At 50.2% G+C, this 16717-nt stretch overlaps 1 protein-coding gene across 2 annotated transcripts in view; it reads right to left on the reverse strand.

The window, feature by feature from the left end:
• Positions 1-16717, reverse strand: part of LOC144492341 (sodium- and chloride-dependent neutral and basic amino acid transporter B(0+)-like) — a 110353-nt gene that overhangs the window by 23515 nt on the left and 70121 nt on the right. For both annotated transcript variants that reach the window (XM_078210335.1, XM_078210336.1), the window contains exon 8: positions 14522-14750. In XM_078210335.1, coding sequence (XP_078066461.1) covers positions 14522-14750 — 229 coding nt within the window. The remainder of the gene's footprint in view (positions 1-14521; positions 14751-16717) is intronic.

Here is a 16717-nt window from a genome sequence, read left to right on the forward strand (position 1 = left end):
ATGCATCAGATTGAGACTTTCCCCATTCCCTCAGCACTCTAACCAGGCATGTGGTAAGGTTAATGAAGGAGGCAGCAGTGTGCTGAAACTTCATTGGATTGCACGAGTCTGTTACTGAGGATCATTTGCATTACACCTGCATTAACACATCAAGTGTGTAAAGCATGATGTCTTGCCTGAGGTCCTTGGGACTATGCAGCATCCTGCACATAGTCATCACCATCCTCATCTTTGGAGGATGCATCCTGCTCAACAATATCTGTAGCATTGAATTGTAGCATCTCTGTAGCATCAAGCTGTGTAAGCCACAGCACATAACGGTATGGAAGAACCTTGCGGGGCATACTGCAAGACTCCACCAGATCTTTTGAGGCATTGGAACTGCATCTTCAGGAGCTCCATGGATGTTTGATGGTCACTTGGCTTGTCCAGTCAACAAAACCCTGCACCTGGAGGAACCTAGCTATGGTGCTGAACTCAGTAGTCTGGATCAAATTGAAAGTACAAGTACTGGTTGGCCCTCTTGAATATCATATTGTTGACCATCTCGATGCAGCGATGAGCTGCAGACTGGGAGTTCGCTCATGTATCTCCCCAGAAAGTGTAGTAATTCAGCACCACAGTGACCTTCAATACTACTGGCACTGGGTGGCCACCATTCTACTCCAACATGGCATACAGCTCTGTGACTGCCTCCGGGGAGTGCTGGAGTCTATGCTGTTTTGACAATTGAAAGCAAGTGAGCCATGGTTTATAGACTCTGGGCAGAATTTTACCACTGCATTGCACCCGTTTTCGGGGGTGAAAAAGTTGTAAAGTGGGGTATGAAGCGATTAGTGCGATCTGCACCCATTTCCGCGCCAGTTCCCACTTTACGAAGGGAAAACAATTGGCGCAATCGGGAGCCCGCCCAAAACGGGCGAGTCGTCAATTTAAATATTGTAGCATTCATCTGAATGCAATTAGAGAGCTGCACGCCCCATTTTACCAGCCCGCCTGCCTTTACCATCCTGTTTGCCCCAGCCGGATCAGTCTGGAAAACACCTCTTTAAAAGTCAGCTTCTGGCACTCCATCACTGAGGAGTAAGTGCCTACCGTCGGACGGCTCCATGATGCTCACAGGAGGTTGTTTTGTGGCGGCCATGTTGCATTTCGGGTCAGGAGGGTTCTGCGAATATGTGTGGGGGGGTGTGTGGCTGTTGGTGATCATGGTGACCATTGTCCGATTTTCAGCACTGACCTCGGGTCCGAAGGATGCTGCTGGGTCCTAGCACACGCAGTACTTTTGCAGGTGGGGAATGTGCTGGAAACCCTTTGAAGTGGCAGTGCTGCAGCCTCAGGACTTTTAAAGCAGCAGTGTCTGTGGTCACTACTGCATGGGTTCTGGGTCGACGTCACTGGGAGGAGGATGTGGGAGGCTGTGTTGCTGAGGGGCAGTGGGGGAGGGATGGGGAGCTGTGTTGCTGGGGAGCTGTGGGTGGGTACGGGGGGGGCTGTGTTGTTGGGGGGGCTGTGGGGGGGCATGGGGAGCTGTGTTGCAGGGGGGGCTGTGGGTGGGTATGGGGGGTTGTGTTGTTGAGGGGCTGTGGGGGGTATGGGGGGCTATATTGCAGAGGGGGCTGTTTTGCTGGGGAGTTGTGAGTGGATATGGGGCGGCTGTGTGTTGGGGGGCTGTGGGGGGTATGGGGGGCTGTATTGCGGGGGGGCTGTTGGGAGTATGGGGGCTGTTTTGCTGGGGAGCTGAGAGTGGGTATGGGAGGGCTGTGTTGTTGGGGGTGTTGTGGGGAGGTTATGGGATGGCTGTGTAGCTGGGGGGCTGTGGGGGGGATGGGGGGCTGTGTTGCTGGGGAGTTGTGGGGGGGATGGGAGACTGGGTTGCTGGGGGGTTGAGGGGGGGATGGGGGGCTGTGTTGCTGGAGGGCTGTGGGGGGGGGGGGGGGGGGGGGGTTGCGGAGATAGTCAGTTTGGGCTAGTAGAGTTCCTTAACCTCTCCATCTGTCTCTCCCCTTCTCCAATTTCACCCCCCCCCCCGCCAATTCAGATTGATACAATGGCTTTTGCGACTGATTGTTCTTTTGGTTGCTGCTGGAGCTGAGGAGGAGGAGCAGGAGAATGAATTGCAGGCAGAGAAGGCCCAGGCCTTACTACTCGCAGGAGTAGAGAGAGATGGCCGCCAGAGACAGGACGTGGCTGCCATTCGTCCTGAGGGAGGGGGGGTGCAGAAGAAGGAGGGAGCGGAGACCCCAGCAGTTCCACTTGCGAATGTCTGTCAAACAACTGTCGGACATCACATGCCACCGACGGTTCCGGCTCCAAAAGGAGACAGTGCAACACCTGTGCCATTTGTTGCAGGACCTGGCACCTTGGGGCACGGGGGGGGGGGGGGGGGGGGGGGGGGCACCCCCTCTCGGTGGCTGTGATATTGACGGCCGCTTTAAACCTTTATGCCACCGGGACCTTCCAGACCCTCAGTGGAGATCTATGTGGCATTTCGCAGTCAGCCGTCCACAACTGTGTGAAGGAGGTCATGGATGTCTTATATGCTCAGGTAGCCAGTATCTCAAATCCGACCAGGGCCAGTAGGAAGCCCGGGCTGCAGGATTCACGGACAAGGGCCGGGATGCCAAATGTGCAGGAGGCTATAGACTGCACCCACGTCGCCCTCAAGGCCCCGATCCAGAATCCACATTGATTCATGAATAGAAAGGGCTTCCATTCCCTAAATGTGCAATTGATGTGTGACCATAAGATGCACATCTGCACCAGAACCCCGGCAGCGTGCATGACAGCTCCATCTTGAGGAACTCTGATATCAGGGAGGACTCTAAGGAGGAGCCCAGGGTGTGGGGAAGGCTCGTGGGGGAAATGGGGTACCCGCTTCAGGTGTCAGGAAGGGGGGAGTCAGAAAGTGTAGCCACAGTCGCAGTCTCCAGCCTGGAACGCCCTGGAATGGGTTCAGGCCCTTCCTCCTCCCTCGGGGTTCCTGTGGGTCCCTGGGTCACTCCATGGGACGGCAGTGCTTCTGCAGTGAGCTCCAGAAGCTCTGGCGTCACCTGGCCCTGCCAGTCCTGAGGACCACCTGCATTCTAGCCATGGTGGTCAAGTCCTCTGCAAAGGCCACCTGAGTCGGGGGCCACCTGTCAGTGGTAGCAGCACGTGACCTCGGAGACTGGGCCACGTCCTCAGGGGTTGCTGTCAGAGCCCGCTGTTTCTCTGTGCTCCCCCACTAGGTCTCGTGCAAGCTCTTGAGCCTCTCAGCCATGGGCAAGCAGAATCTCAAGAAGCCTATCGAGTCCCTCAGCTGGGACTCAGCCACGGCCCTCTGGGACTCCACTGTGGCTTGGCCATCTCTTGGAGCCTGCCACTCATGGTGAGGATTCCCTGTCCCAGGCTTTCCACTGTGGATGCCACCCTTGCAGTGTTGGCCTGGGAACCACGCAAGAGAGGCAATAGCTGGTCCGCCTGAAAGCTTTGGGACTCCTCCCAACAGCCTCGCAGTTGGTCCAGTGTGGCCGTCAGCCCCTCCTGCATTCCCCGGATCTGTTGCTGCATCTCCAGCAGCTGAGCGAGAAGTGATCTCAGAGGCCCAGCATGTAGCCTGGGGCCAGCTGAGTCCTCGCCTCCGGCAGGCCCTTCCTTGCCAGAGGCCTTGGCCTTTCCCTCCTCCACCGAATATACATCAGCAGATGTGTCATGCTCATCAGAGAGTGACCCAGATGCCTCACCACTAACTTGGCTCACCGATGTGAGAATCTCTGGGATGGTGGGTTGTGAGGTGGAAGCTGATGCCAAACAGGTGCCGGCCTCACAAGTCCCTTCATCTGCTTTCTCGGAGTAGTCTTCCAAGCTGTCAGGGGCTGGATGGGCGTGGGCAGCAGTGGGGGCCACGATGCCAGATGGCAGGGGCACGTTGGGGTTCCCTTCCTGCAACACAGGACACAAGGTTAAGCGCAAGGCAGGAAGAGGAATCTGGGATGCAAGAAACATACTCGATGTTTCTCCACTGAACATAGAACAAAGAACAAAGAAAAGCACAGCGCAGGAACAGGCCCTTTGGCCCTCCAAGCCTGCACAGACAATGCTGCCCATCTGAACTAAAACCCCCTACCCTTCCAGGGACCATATCCCTCTAGTCCCATGTATTTGTCAAGACGCCCTTAAAAGTCACTATCATATCTGCTTCCACTACCTCCCCCCGCAGTGAGTTCCAGGCACCCGCCACCCGCCACCCTCTGTGTAAAAAAGCTTGCCTCGTACATCTCCTTCAAACCTTGCCCCTCACACCTTAAACCTATTCCCAACTAGTAATTGACGCAAATTTAGTACAGGATTGACAGGTGCTCACTTCTCGTCTCCAACCTGACCATGCAGTCACTGATGGACCGGATGTCCTCCTCTCCTGAAAGCTCCTGCGTCCGCTCCTCAAAGTGGGTGAGGACTTGGAGGTCAAGCTCACCACCCCCCCCCCCCCCCCCCCCCCCCGTCTTCGCCGTGTCCCAACAGTTATGGGCATTCTTCTCCTGTGGGGACAGAAGGGGCCATGAAAAAAATGATGGCGTGACTCCTGCAGAGTATCAGGGGGTGGCGCTCAAAGGGCAAGCACTGTGATACTCTTGAGGGTGGGGAGAAAGGAAGTGCTTGGGGGTCAGGGGCTGGAAGCATGCAGGGTGCTGTGGGTGGGGGTCTCTGGGAGTGATTAGGGGGAACATGCTAGATGGGGTTAAACACTTCCCCTTGCTGCCCGGATGAGGGCATTGACCTTTTTTGCCGGTTCTGTTGGCCAGTGCCATGTGACTCACAGGAGGTGGCCATTGCCTCCCAGGCCACCTTTCCATCATTTCCACTGGGAAGACGTCCTGCTGGGGGAAAGAGGGTGTCCTGCCTTGCCTCCACCATATCCACAGTGAGCACTTGCAGATGTGCTGATGGGGGGGGGGTGGGGAATCTGTGCCTCTATGATGGTTGGGGGCAGGGGAGAGATAGGGAGTGGTCAGACAGCCATCAGAGCCAGGGGGAGATGGGGGCCATGTGCTAGTGAGTCTGGGTTGGGAGGAGGGGTGGCTGCTGTCACTCTGCCTAAGATTGGTAGGGGGGGGGGGTTATCGATGCCACACTGCCTGCGATTAGCAGGGGAGGAGGGGGCACTACCACTCTGCCTGCGATCGGTGGGGGAGGGGGGGGCCGTGATTGGTCTGGGTGGTGGTGGGGTGGGGGGATAAGGGGGTCAGTAATGTTGGGGGGGTCCAATGTTCATGGGAGCCTGGGGGAGGCAATATTCGGCCCAGAAGGGATCTGGCAGGGGAGCTGATACACTTTCTCTTGCTGCGCAAGCGCAGTTGGAGGCTCCGATTGGAGCGGACACCATCACGACCAATAATAAGCAGTTTCCTGTGTGCTTCTTTTTGGTCACTATCTTTTTCCTCTTCCGATTCTTCTGTTATGTGTCGCTTCAAACACTCTAAGATCGTTTTGGGCAGTTGAAAACATAATGACATTTAGAGTCACACTGAAAACACCGATTTATCATACCTCGGGCGTTTCTGGGGTTCGCTTTCCTGTTACCATTCTCCATATGCTGCCTCTGTCCTCATAATTTCTGGGTCCCGAATTTTCTGCTCTACTCTCGTAGCCGGCTTGTGCCTGTACGGTTTCGCCATTCTGTTAACAGTGTATCTGCTGCCATCTGTTTTATCACTGACTGACATATTTATGTCATAAAAGCCACGGGGATAGGATGTCTCCCTGAAACTTCTTCTTAAAGCCTCTGACATTTGATTGTATAAGGTATGTTTGTCTGCAAATTTAACTCCTGTCAAAACCAGGTGCCTATCCATATTTGTAATTTTAGCACGGTCCAGTAAGTTAAATGCCAACACGGACTGTGGAATTTCCAGGTGGTGTTTTTACAGCCTTGTATATTGTCTGCTAATTTCCATCACATATTCCTCAATAGAAATATCCTCTGATTTCCAAAACCTATTGAAATCTGACCAGGCTTTATGTTCACTCAATAAGTCATCCTTTTGATGGATCTTATCCATAAAGGTTAATGAAGTATCAAAACCAAACGTTCCAACTCCAATTCGGAAATACTTTGCATCTAATTTGACTTCTCTCTGGTAAAGAAAGAGCCAAGGCCATTCCTTGTTTTCTTTTCCCCAAACCGGTTACCTTAGTCCACATGGCGACTTCACTTTTCCATTGGTCATAAGGTTTAGTGTCTGAGAATAATGGTGGATAGTCATATCCTGGCACTTTTACTCTCAGTTCAGCCATTTTGTTGTCTCCTGCTCACTCCTTTGTTGATTAGAATTTGAGTGAAGTCTTCTCCTTTTTTTTGAAAAAGTTGTAACTTGCAGCCCTTTACTTGGAACCAGCAACCATCGTCTGCTATCACTGTTTGAGCCTCTCCATTGTAGTTCAGTAAAGGAGACATGAGTTCAGTTTCTTCATAAACTACCTTTAGTTCTTTGATTCAATTCCACATACAATTTTCCTTCAACACCCAGTGCCACCTCCAGCCCCTTTATATATCAGTGACTTCTATTGAATAATTGACATCAAATTAGGACATAACCCATTCCGAACAATCCATGCTATACTGCATCTGCCATGTATTTGCCCAACTTGTCTAAATCACCTTAAAGCCTCTTTACTTCCTCATACAACTGCTGCCACTCAGGTGTTTGTCAGTGCACATCTGGCACCTTCATCCATTCTTCCACTGATTACGCCAGTGCTTGTACTGTGCCACCCTTCCTGCCAAGGCTCACTAGGGAGCAGGATGACTGCCTTTTGGAGAAGGACTGATCACCCATCTCCTTATAGTTAGCAAGGCTCTGAAACCCTGTGGTTCCGTACATGCAAAAGCCCTTGTAAAATACAAGTTAATTGTTCTTTCATTAAGCTTCATTACCTGCCAGCCTTGTAAAAGTTCAGCCACCCTTCTCAATTCCGGCTCCAGCACGAAGACGCGGGCTTCCATCGCAATATCTTCTTGCTCATGTTGTGATCCCTTCCACCTGCCTTACCAGCCCATTAACCTGTCTCCACTGGGGCCAATAAAATTCAGCCTGTTTACTCAGTTTGTGTCTCACAGGTGCAAACTGACCTGCTGCGCATTTCCAGCACTTTCTGTTTTTAGTTCAGGCCTTCACATCTGCAGCATTTTGATTTTCTGTTGCCGACATGGCAACAGTTTCAGACAAATTTGAAAGAGTCCAGAAAGGATCAAATGGGGATCTCAAATCCATTTCCTATAGAGAGCTTTGTCCAATATCCTGGCACTTGGCATGTGGGTCATATTCAGCAAAAATGGTTAAATTAGAAAATAAAATGAAGCTGAACAATACTGGTAGTTAATTATATTCAGCATCTTTCAAAGTTCTTTAAAAGATAAAATTGAATGCGGAGAAAAAGGGAAGATTTTTGTTGTCGTGTGAACAAAATGAGCTCAGTCAGGAGGATAACAAATCATACCACAGTGAAAGATAATGATTGGCAGACCCATTATAGTAAAATAAACAAAGGATGGGGATTTCCAGCCTAAACCACCAGCAGGATCATCCAGTCCCACTGACAGTCAATGGGCAGCCAAATCCTACAATGGTGGGTCCCACCACAATGGGAGGGGAAAATCCCAGCCTACTTTTGTAGGATAGTGTTGGAGGCAAAAAATATTAGAATTTGATGTAAATACCTCAGGACTGGTGGGATAATGTTATACTTAGGTGCAGTCTAAGGTAGCTGAAGAACATAAGGGTACAACCTGGCTTCTCCAATCATTGGAGACATTGCTGGACAGTTGAAGATCCATCTGCTTTCCAAATAGCTTAAGGGGCTGGAGTTAAATCACTCAGGGCCTAGGGACCAGGCTGTATTACTTGCTTGCCCTGTAATATAACCGTTGCGTTATATAAGAAATCAATGTATATAAAACTTCCTGTTTTAACTCACCAGCACCCCTTAGACAGCGCCTTCTAGACCTATGACCACTACCATCTAGAGGGACAAGTGCGGCAGACACATGGGAGCACCATCATCTGAAAATTCTCCTCCAAGTTACTCAATATCCTGGCTTGGAAGCCTTCTTTCACTGTCACTGGGTCAAAACCTTGGAATTCCCTCCCCAACTTCACCATGGGTGTACCTACACTACTTGCATTGCAGCAGTTCAAAAAGGTAGCGCACCACCACCTTCTCAAGGGCAATTAGGAATGGGCAATAAATGCTACTCGAGCCATCAATGCCTCCATTGCTTACCTCTGAACATAGCCTCCCACCATGAGAAACATGCACAGGGAGGCCAGAATCTCTTGCCCATTCACTCCCCCAACCATTAAATCATAGCAGCAGCAATATGTAGCAACTGCGGAATGCACTACAGTGTGGTGAACCATTGTTGGTTACCACCAGGAGTGCTGAGCCATGGTCTGGCCAGTACTATGAGTCTGTAGATATGTTACTGTTGGGGTTAGGGTTGGGCTGTTCTACCTGTTAATATAGTCCTATGGTACACCCCAGTTGGCTCCGCCTCCTGGGAGAGGTATAAAGGTCACTGCTCTGCCTGGTGACCCTTTAGTCTGGGATTGTATATTGTATATAGTTGGCAATAAAAGCCTTTATTTCCCGGGTACATCCTGCCACCCGTGTGATTTATCACGCATCAATTTTATTGCCAACAAGTAAATTCTTTTTTGAAAAAAAAGACAAAAGAAAACATGGAGCAAATGCTGAAACCCGAACGGCTTACGTTGGACCCACGTGCGGCGGGAGCATCGAACACTTTCGACCACTGGTTGAAGTGTTTCCAAGATTACCTCGACGCCTCCACAGCGGTCACCGACGACGCCGACAGACTCCGGGTCCTCCACATGAGGGTACGCGACGCTGTATACTTAGCGATCCGTGAGGCCCCAGACTACAAAGGGGCCCTCGAGCTTCTCAAAAAGCGATACAACAAACCGCCGAATGAGATCCATGCTCGACACCTTCTAGCCACTCGACGGGGGCAGTCCGGCGAAACGACGGAACAGTACGTGTGTGAACTTCAGCAGCTAGCCAGAGCCTGCAACTGCAAGTCGGTGTCGGCAGCCCAGTACATGAGCGACTTAGTTCGAGATGCGTTCGTGGCGGGAATCGGCTCGTCGTACATCCGCCTTCGGCTGCTGGAGCAAGGTAACCTCGATCTCACTAAAACCATAGAGTTAGCTGACGCTCCAGAAACGGCCTCCAAAAGTCTGGAGATGTACCCCGATGACCGCGTGGGGACATTGTGGCAGGGGCAGCCGCAGACTCCACTTTATTCAGCGGGACCGAAAAACTGCGCGATTGCGTTTCCAGCCTCGGACCTGACGACGGCAGCAGCTCCAGGTGGCCCGCTGTGTTACTTCTGTGGGGGGGGTGAAACACCCTCGGCAGCGATGTCCAGCTAAAGCGGTGTTGTGCTCCGCCTGCGGCAAGAAGGGACATTGTTCCAAACTATGCCGGACCAAACCTCCCTCCAAAAACAGCAGTGCGGTGTGTGACTCCCCGGAGCCGGCCTCCTTGTCTTCTGTGTCTTCAAGGTCTTCCACCACGTGCGATTCCAGGACGTCGCCATTCCGAACGACGGAGTCGCAAGACACGTGCGACCTGCAGGGGCCGCAGGTTTTGGCGCCATCGTCCACGTGCGACCTATGGGGGCAGCCATTTTGGTCGGCACCGACCGCGAATGACCAGCAGGGGCCATCATCAACCATCTCAGCTGCCTGCAGTTGCAACCACGAACCAACGGTGGCGTCAATCATCCTGGACCAGGCCAAGCCTCACAGACTCGACAAGTCCATGATGGACATACAGGTAAACAGATGCCAGATTTATTGTTTGTTTGACAGCGGGAGCACGGAGAGCTTCATTCACCCTGACACCGTGAAGCGGTGTGGTCTCCAGATTCGGACTGTCAAGCAGACAATTTCGATGGCGTCAAGGTCCCGGTCACCGTGCTAGGGAGCTGCGTGGTCAATCTGACGGTGCAGGGCACGGTTTACGAGAACTTCAGGCTCCTTGTGTTACCGCACCTTTGCGCGCCGATACTCCTAGGACTAGATTTTATGGTCCACCTGAAGAGTGTAACCCTGCAGTACGATGGGCCACTCCCTCCGCTTTCAGTGGGAGATCCGCATCCTCTAAATTGCCCAACGCGCTCCACATATCGTCTCTCAATGCTCAGGATTACCACACCCTCCCTATTCCAGAATCTCGTGCCAGGCTGCAAGCCCATCGCAACAAAGAGCAGGCGTTACAGCGCTGAGGATCGGATCTTCATTCGATCTGAAGTTCAACGGCTCCTCAAGGAAGGGATCATCCAACCTAGCGCTAGTCCTTGGAGAGCGCAAGTCGTGGTGGCTAAGAATGGGAACAAACCCCGGATGGTCATAGACTATAGTCAGACCATTAACAGATACATGCAGCTGGATGCGTATCCCCTCCCACGCATATCTGACATGGTCAACCAGATTGCGCAGTACCGGGTGTTTTCCACCATCGACTTAAAATCTGCTTACCACCAGCTCCCCATTCACCCAGAGGACCAACAATACACGGCCTTTGAGGCGGATGGTCGCCTGTACCATTTTTTAAGGGTTCCTTTTGGTGTCACGAATGGGGTCTCGGTCTTCCAGCGTGCTATGGACCGAATGGTGGACCAGAACGGGCTGCGGGCTACCTTCCTGTACCTGGATAACGTCACCATCTGCGGCCATGACCAGCAGGACCACGATGCCAACCTTCTTAGATTCTTACGCACTGCATCTCGCCTGAATCTGACCTACAACAGGGAGAAGTGTGTATTTCGCACGCGCCGCCTAGCTAACCTCGGATACGTGGTGGAAAACGGGGTCCTTGGCCCTGATCCAGACCGTATGCATCCCCTCCTCGAACTCCCCCTGCCCACTCGCATCAAAGCACTGAGAAGATGTTTAGGCTTCTTCTCATACTATGCACAGTGGGTTCCCAATTACGTGGACAAAGCCCGTCCGCTCATCAAGTCTACCTCCTTTTCCCTAACAACAGAGGCTCGCTTAGCCTTTGCAGGAATAAAAGCCGACATCACGAAAGCCACGATGCACGCTATCGATGAGTCCATCCCCTTCCAGGTGGAGAGTGATGCATCTGATTTCGCCCTGGCCGCCACACTTAACCAGGCGGGCAGGCCCGTCGCCTTTTTCTCTCGCACCCTCCAAGGCCCTGAAATTTGACATTCGGCGGTGGAAAAGGAAGCCCAGGCCATTGTGGAGGCCGTTCGGCATTGGTGCCATTACTTGGCGGGAAAACGGTTCACTCTGCTCACGGACCAGTGGTCCGTGGCATTCATGTTCAACAACACGTTACGGGGTAAGATCAAGAATGATAAAATTTTGAGGTGGAGAATCGAACACTCCACCTACAATTATGATATCATGTACCGTCCAGGGAAGCTCAACGAGCCCTCGGATGCCCTGTCGCGTGGAACATGCGCTAGTGTGCAGGAGAATCGATTACAGGCTCTCCACAATGACCTCTGCCATCCGGGGGTCACTCGGCTCTTCCACTTCATAAAGGCCCGGAATCTACCCTACTCGGTGGAGGATGTCAGGTCCACAACCAGAAGCTGCCGGGTATGCGCGGAATGCAAACCGCACTTCTACCGACCTGACAGGGCACACCTCATTAAGGCCACTCGTCCTTTCGAAAGACTGAGTGTGGACTTTAAGGGCCCCCTTCCCTCGACAGATCGGAACGTGTACTTCCTCAATGTGATTGATGAGTACTCACGATTCCCTTTTGTCATTCCCTGTTCTGATATGACCGCTGCCACGGTTATCAAGGCATTACGTGATCTTTTCACCCTGTTCGGTTACCCCTGTTATATCCACAGCGATAGGGGCTCGTCGTTCATGAGCGACGACTTGAGGCAATACCTGCTCTCATACGGGATTGCCTCTAGTAGAACCACGAGCTACAACCCAAGGGGTAACGGACAGGTTGAACTAGAGAATGCTACCGTCTGGAAGGCTGTCTTACTGGCGTTGAGGTCTAAAGGACTTCCAGTCTCCCGTTGGCAAGAGGTGCTCCCTGATGCGCTCCACTCCATATGCTCACTCCTGTGTACGGCAACCAACGCTACTCCTCATGAGAGAATGTTTTCATTCCCTAGGAAGTCTTCCTCTGGGACCTCATTACCGTCTTGGTTGACGTACTCAGGACCTGTCCTCCTGAGGCGGCATGTTAGGACCCGCAAGTCCAACCCTTTGGTTGAACAGGTCCATCTCCTCCACGCCAACCCTCAGTATGCATATGTGGCATATCCTGACGGGCGAGAGGACACGGTCTCAATTCGAGATCTGGCGCCAGCAGGGGGCTTGGAAACCCCTGTCATTCCCACACCCCCAGTTAGGGACCCCCCAACCATTATCTCCCCTCCTGACACGGCGCGGGCAGTATCGGGACCACCACTTAACCCTCTTACTCCCGTGTACAGCTTGCCTGAGTCCAGGAGATTGTCGCCACTTCAAGGCGTGCCCGAGTCCAGCGGATTGTCACCACCTCGTGGTCTACCGGCCTGTGAGGCACTGGAGGAGTCGCTGGACACGGCCTTGGAGAGAACATCACCGCGATTGCCTGAACCGGTGTCATCGCCGGTGTTGAGGAGGTCACAACGACGGTGCGGACCCCCAGACCGTTTGAACTTATAGACAGATGAACAATTGTTCTGTGTTTTGTACCCCGCCAGCCTTTGTTTTCAAAGGAGGGGTGAATGTGGTGAACCATTGTTGGTTACCACCAGGAGTGCTGAGCCATGGTCTGGCCAGTACTATGAGTCTGTAGATATGTTACTGTTGGGGTTAGGGTTGGGCTGTTCTACCTGTTAATATAGTCCTATGGTACACCCCAGTTGGCTCCGCCTCCTGGGAGAGGTATAAAGGTCACTGCTCTGCCTGGTGACCCTTTAGTCTGGGATTGTATATTGTATATAGTAGCTCCGTTATTGTTGGCAATAAAAGCCTTTATTTCCCGGGTACATCCTGCCTCCCGTGTGATTTATCGCGCATCATACAGTAACTTACAAAGCCTCCCTTGACAGCACCTTCCAAATCTCTACCACCTTGAAGGACAAGGGCAGCAGGTATATGGAAACACCACCACTGACAAATTTCCTTGGAGCTATGTTCATCCAGGCAGGTGGAGATTATTTAATCACATACCTGATTTGAATCATAGAATCATAGAAACCCTACAGTGCAGAAGGAGGCCATTCGGCCCATCGAGTCTGCACCGACCACAATCCCACCCAGGGATTTGTGCTTGTAGATGCTGGACAAGCTTTGGATAGTCAAGAGATGAGTTATATCACTTCAGAATTCCCAACCTCTGTGAATTATTCTGCAGCCACAGCATTTATATGTCTGGTCCAATTCAGTTTCTAATCAAAAGTAACCCACAGGATGTTGACCATGGGAGTGTTAGAAATGACACACAAGTCCCCATTGAGTGAGATGGTTAGATTCTCTCTTAGGAGGGACTTGCGTGTCATGAATGTTACTTGCAACTTATAAGCCCAAGCCTGAATGGTGTCCAGGACTTGTTGCAAATGGACACAGATTGAGGAATCACAAATGTAAATGATCATTAGTGAACATCCGTCCTTCTGACTTTATGATGCCGGGAAGGTCATTGATGAAGCAACTGAAGGTGATTAGGCCTGGGATACTACTCTGAGGATTTCCTGCAGTTATGTCCTGGGGCAGGAAGCTTCACAGCCTCACATTATTTTATGGGATAGCTTTTATGAAAACTTGCAAGGTACCGATAAGAGACAATAACCTTTAGGCTGCTGCTTAAGAAACTCAGCCTATTGTCAGTTTGATGGGATACTAATATGATTACTTGCAGGCCAAGGTACTGAATAGTACAAAAGCAGAACCCATGTCTTCCAAAAGTCAGAATGCTCTCAGGGCAGTTGGACAGCCATTCACTATATTGGTAACTGAAAGAGTCAGAAATGATTACTCTGAGCCTTGGAACCAGATTGTATAAATTACTTATATTGATGTTATCTTGATGTGGAAAGAACCACACTGTTATTTATCAATGTATATTTAAGCTTGTTGTTTAAAACCACTTGGGCCTGAATTATACTGTGGCTACTGTTGTAGGACTTTCAACCGTTTTTTGTAACCCATACAGGGGAACATAGGGCCTCTACAATTTTCTTCCTCAGGACACTTGATTATATCCTGTCAGGTCTGCAGTTTTTTCTTAACTTAAGAAATGTATCTAAAATTGTCCTTTTATCTATCACCTGTTGCTCATGTCACTTTCAATCACTTCAGGATCCACCTCCCCTATTTTGTAAAGACAGCCCAGTTCATTCTGTAGCTCAAACTATGGGATCCAGATTGTGCTAACAGAATGGAAAGGTTGAGATTGGGGAACTTAGTCAGTGTTATCACATGTCTGGAAATATTTTCAGAGAACACAGTAAATTTAACTCTGCATTTACCTGACTGCGCAACCTCTGAAACAGGTTTGTCTTGTACATGAGCCATGTGTCCCAGGATGGAGAAGATGACAAATCCAGCAAACACACTTGTAGTACAGTTAACAACACAGACAACAATTGTATCTCTGTAGCAGTTGTTGTAGAATTTGTTGTAGGATGACAGTGTTGTTAAGGTGCCAGAACCCACTGAGAAAGAATAGAAAATTTGTATTGCAGCATCTTTCCAGACCTGGTAAACAGAAGGAATAATTATTCAAAACTGGGAGCTTGAACTTCTTCAACAGATAAAACTACATTAGCCACGAGAAACCTTGAATGGGTTAGTATTCAACTAACCCATTCAAGGTTAGTTCAACCATGAGCTGAATGAATGAAGTCCCCTTTGGTCAATGGTATCTCCATTAAACAGTAGGGGCACCATTTTGATTCTCTGTCCACTACTTGCTGTCAAATTCTCTTCAGGCGCTTTGATGGTTTCCCCTATCAACTATGGTTTAGAGTCAACGATTTGATTCTTATAGATCATTCACTAACACCTAGTGACCGCCATTCTTTTACTGAAAACAACAATAAGTGAGAAATTAAATATGAAAATAAAGGCCCTCATCTAAAGACAACATTATCTGCCTAAACTAAAAATAAGTTTTGAATATCAATTAAAAACTTGTCATAATTCCAATTGTCCAGTTAATTAATATGATGTAAAAAATCAGATGACCCAGACACAATGGGCGGTATTTTCCCAAAAATGATCAAGGGTGTGATTCTCCAGCCCACTAGCCGCCGTCGAGGATCGTGATGGCCCAGCGAATAGGGTATCGAGCAAATAATGGGTTTGGTGTCGGACGTCAAACCCGTTGTGGTACTCCCAGCCCGCCCTGCCAGCCCCAATCGGGTTCCCACCCACAGCAGACGAGAACCCAATAAATATTCAAATTGATTAGTTTACTGCTAATGAGATGATAATGCACTTAAATGAAGTTCCCAACCTCCCTGACTGGGAACCTCATTACATCACGGATGAGGGGCAGAGAAAATTCTGAAATGGGATCTCGTCAGTGAGTATCACGTTTCCCAACTCTTGCAGGATTTTGTTATTGTTGGGAGCTAACGCAGGGTCAAAATTCCACCATTGTTGCTTTGGCACACTGACTGTCGTGGAGTAGTGAGTGAAGTGGAGCTCTGGATATACATGTATGTCTAAACATTGCAATATAGTAAAGGTAACGTTGCCATAGTCACAGATGATGATAGGCTGTTCTCCCCTTTGAGGGGGAGCGCTGACTGATGGCAATTTAACCTGAGGATCACCACACCTCAGGCAAAAGGCAAGGTTGAGAAGGTGCGGCTTTCATGAATAACCTCAGCTGGTACAGGAATTAAACCCACGCTGTTGGCGCGCTCTGCATCATGAACCTGCTGTCCAGCCCACTGAGCTACACCCCACTCTTCTGCCTGAGTCGACATTTCGTCAAAAAATGAAAAAATTCCACCCTTCGATTCTATCTCTAGCTTGCTGTGAGGTTATTCATGGAAAATTGGATTATACCAAAACAAAGGGGTTGGGAAATACGCCACCACTTAGAAAGGGGGAAACAACTCAAACATTTTCTGTTTACAGAGAGGAGAAATTAGTGCTGTTTAAATTAACCCCTCTTCCTGTTTGTAACACTATCTACATCCCTCTGTAGTCTCTTTGCATCCTTTCATTCTTTATTTTCCTACCTAACTTTGGATCATTAGCAATCTTGGATATGGTATACCTCGTCCTCCTCATCTTAGTCATTAATGTGGATTGGAAACAGTTGACAACCATATATTTAAAGTATAAAGTTTATTTATTAGTGTCACAAGCTTACATTTACACTGCAATGAAGTTATTGTGAAAATCCCCTAATCGGCACACTCCAGCACCTGTTCGGGTACACAGAGGGAGAATTTAGCATGTCTTTCGGACTGTGGGAGGAAACCGGATCACCTGGAGGAAACCCACGCAGACAAGGGGAGAACGTGCAGATGCCGCACAGACAGCGACCCAAGCCGGAAATCAAACCCGTGTTCCTGGCACTGTGGGGCAGCAGTGCTAACCACTGTACTACTGTGCCGCCCTGGCAGGTTAATGGCCTGTTGCTCTTCCCGCCGGCAGGTAGCTCAAACACTATTTGCATTCTTCTGAATATATTGCATTCAACTCAT

Source organism: Mustelus asterias, chromosome 4, assembly GCF_964213995.1.
Source record: "Mustelus asterias chromosome 4, sMusAst1.hap1.1, whole genome shotgun sequence".
NCBI classification, from domain to species: domain Eukaryota; kingdom Metazoa; phylum Chordata; class Chondrichthyes; order Carcharhiniformes; family Triakidae; genus Mustelus; species Mustelus asterias.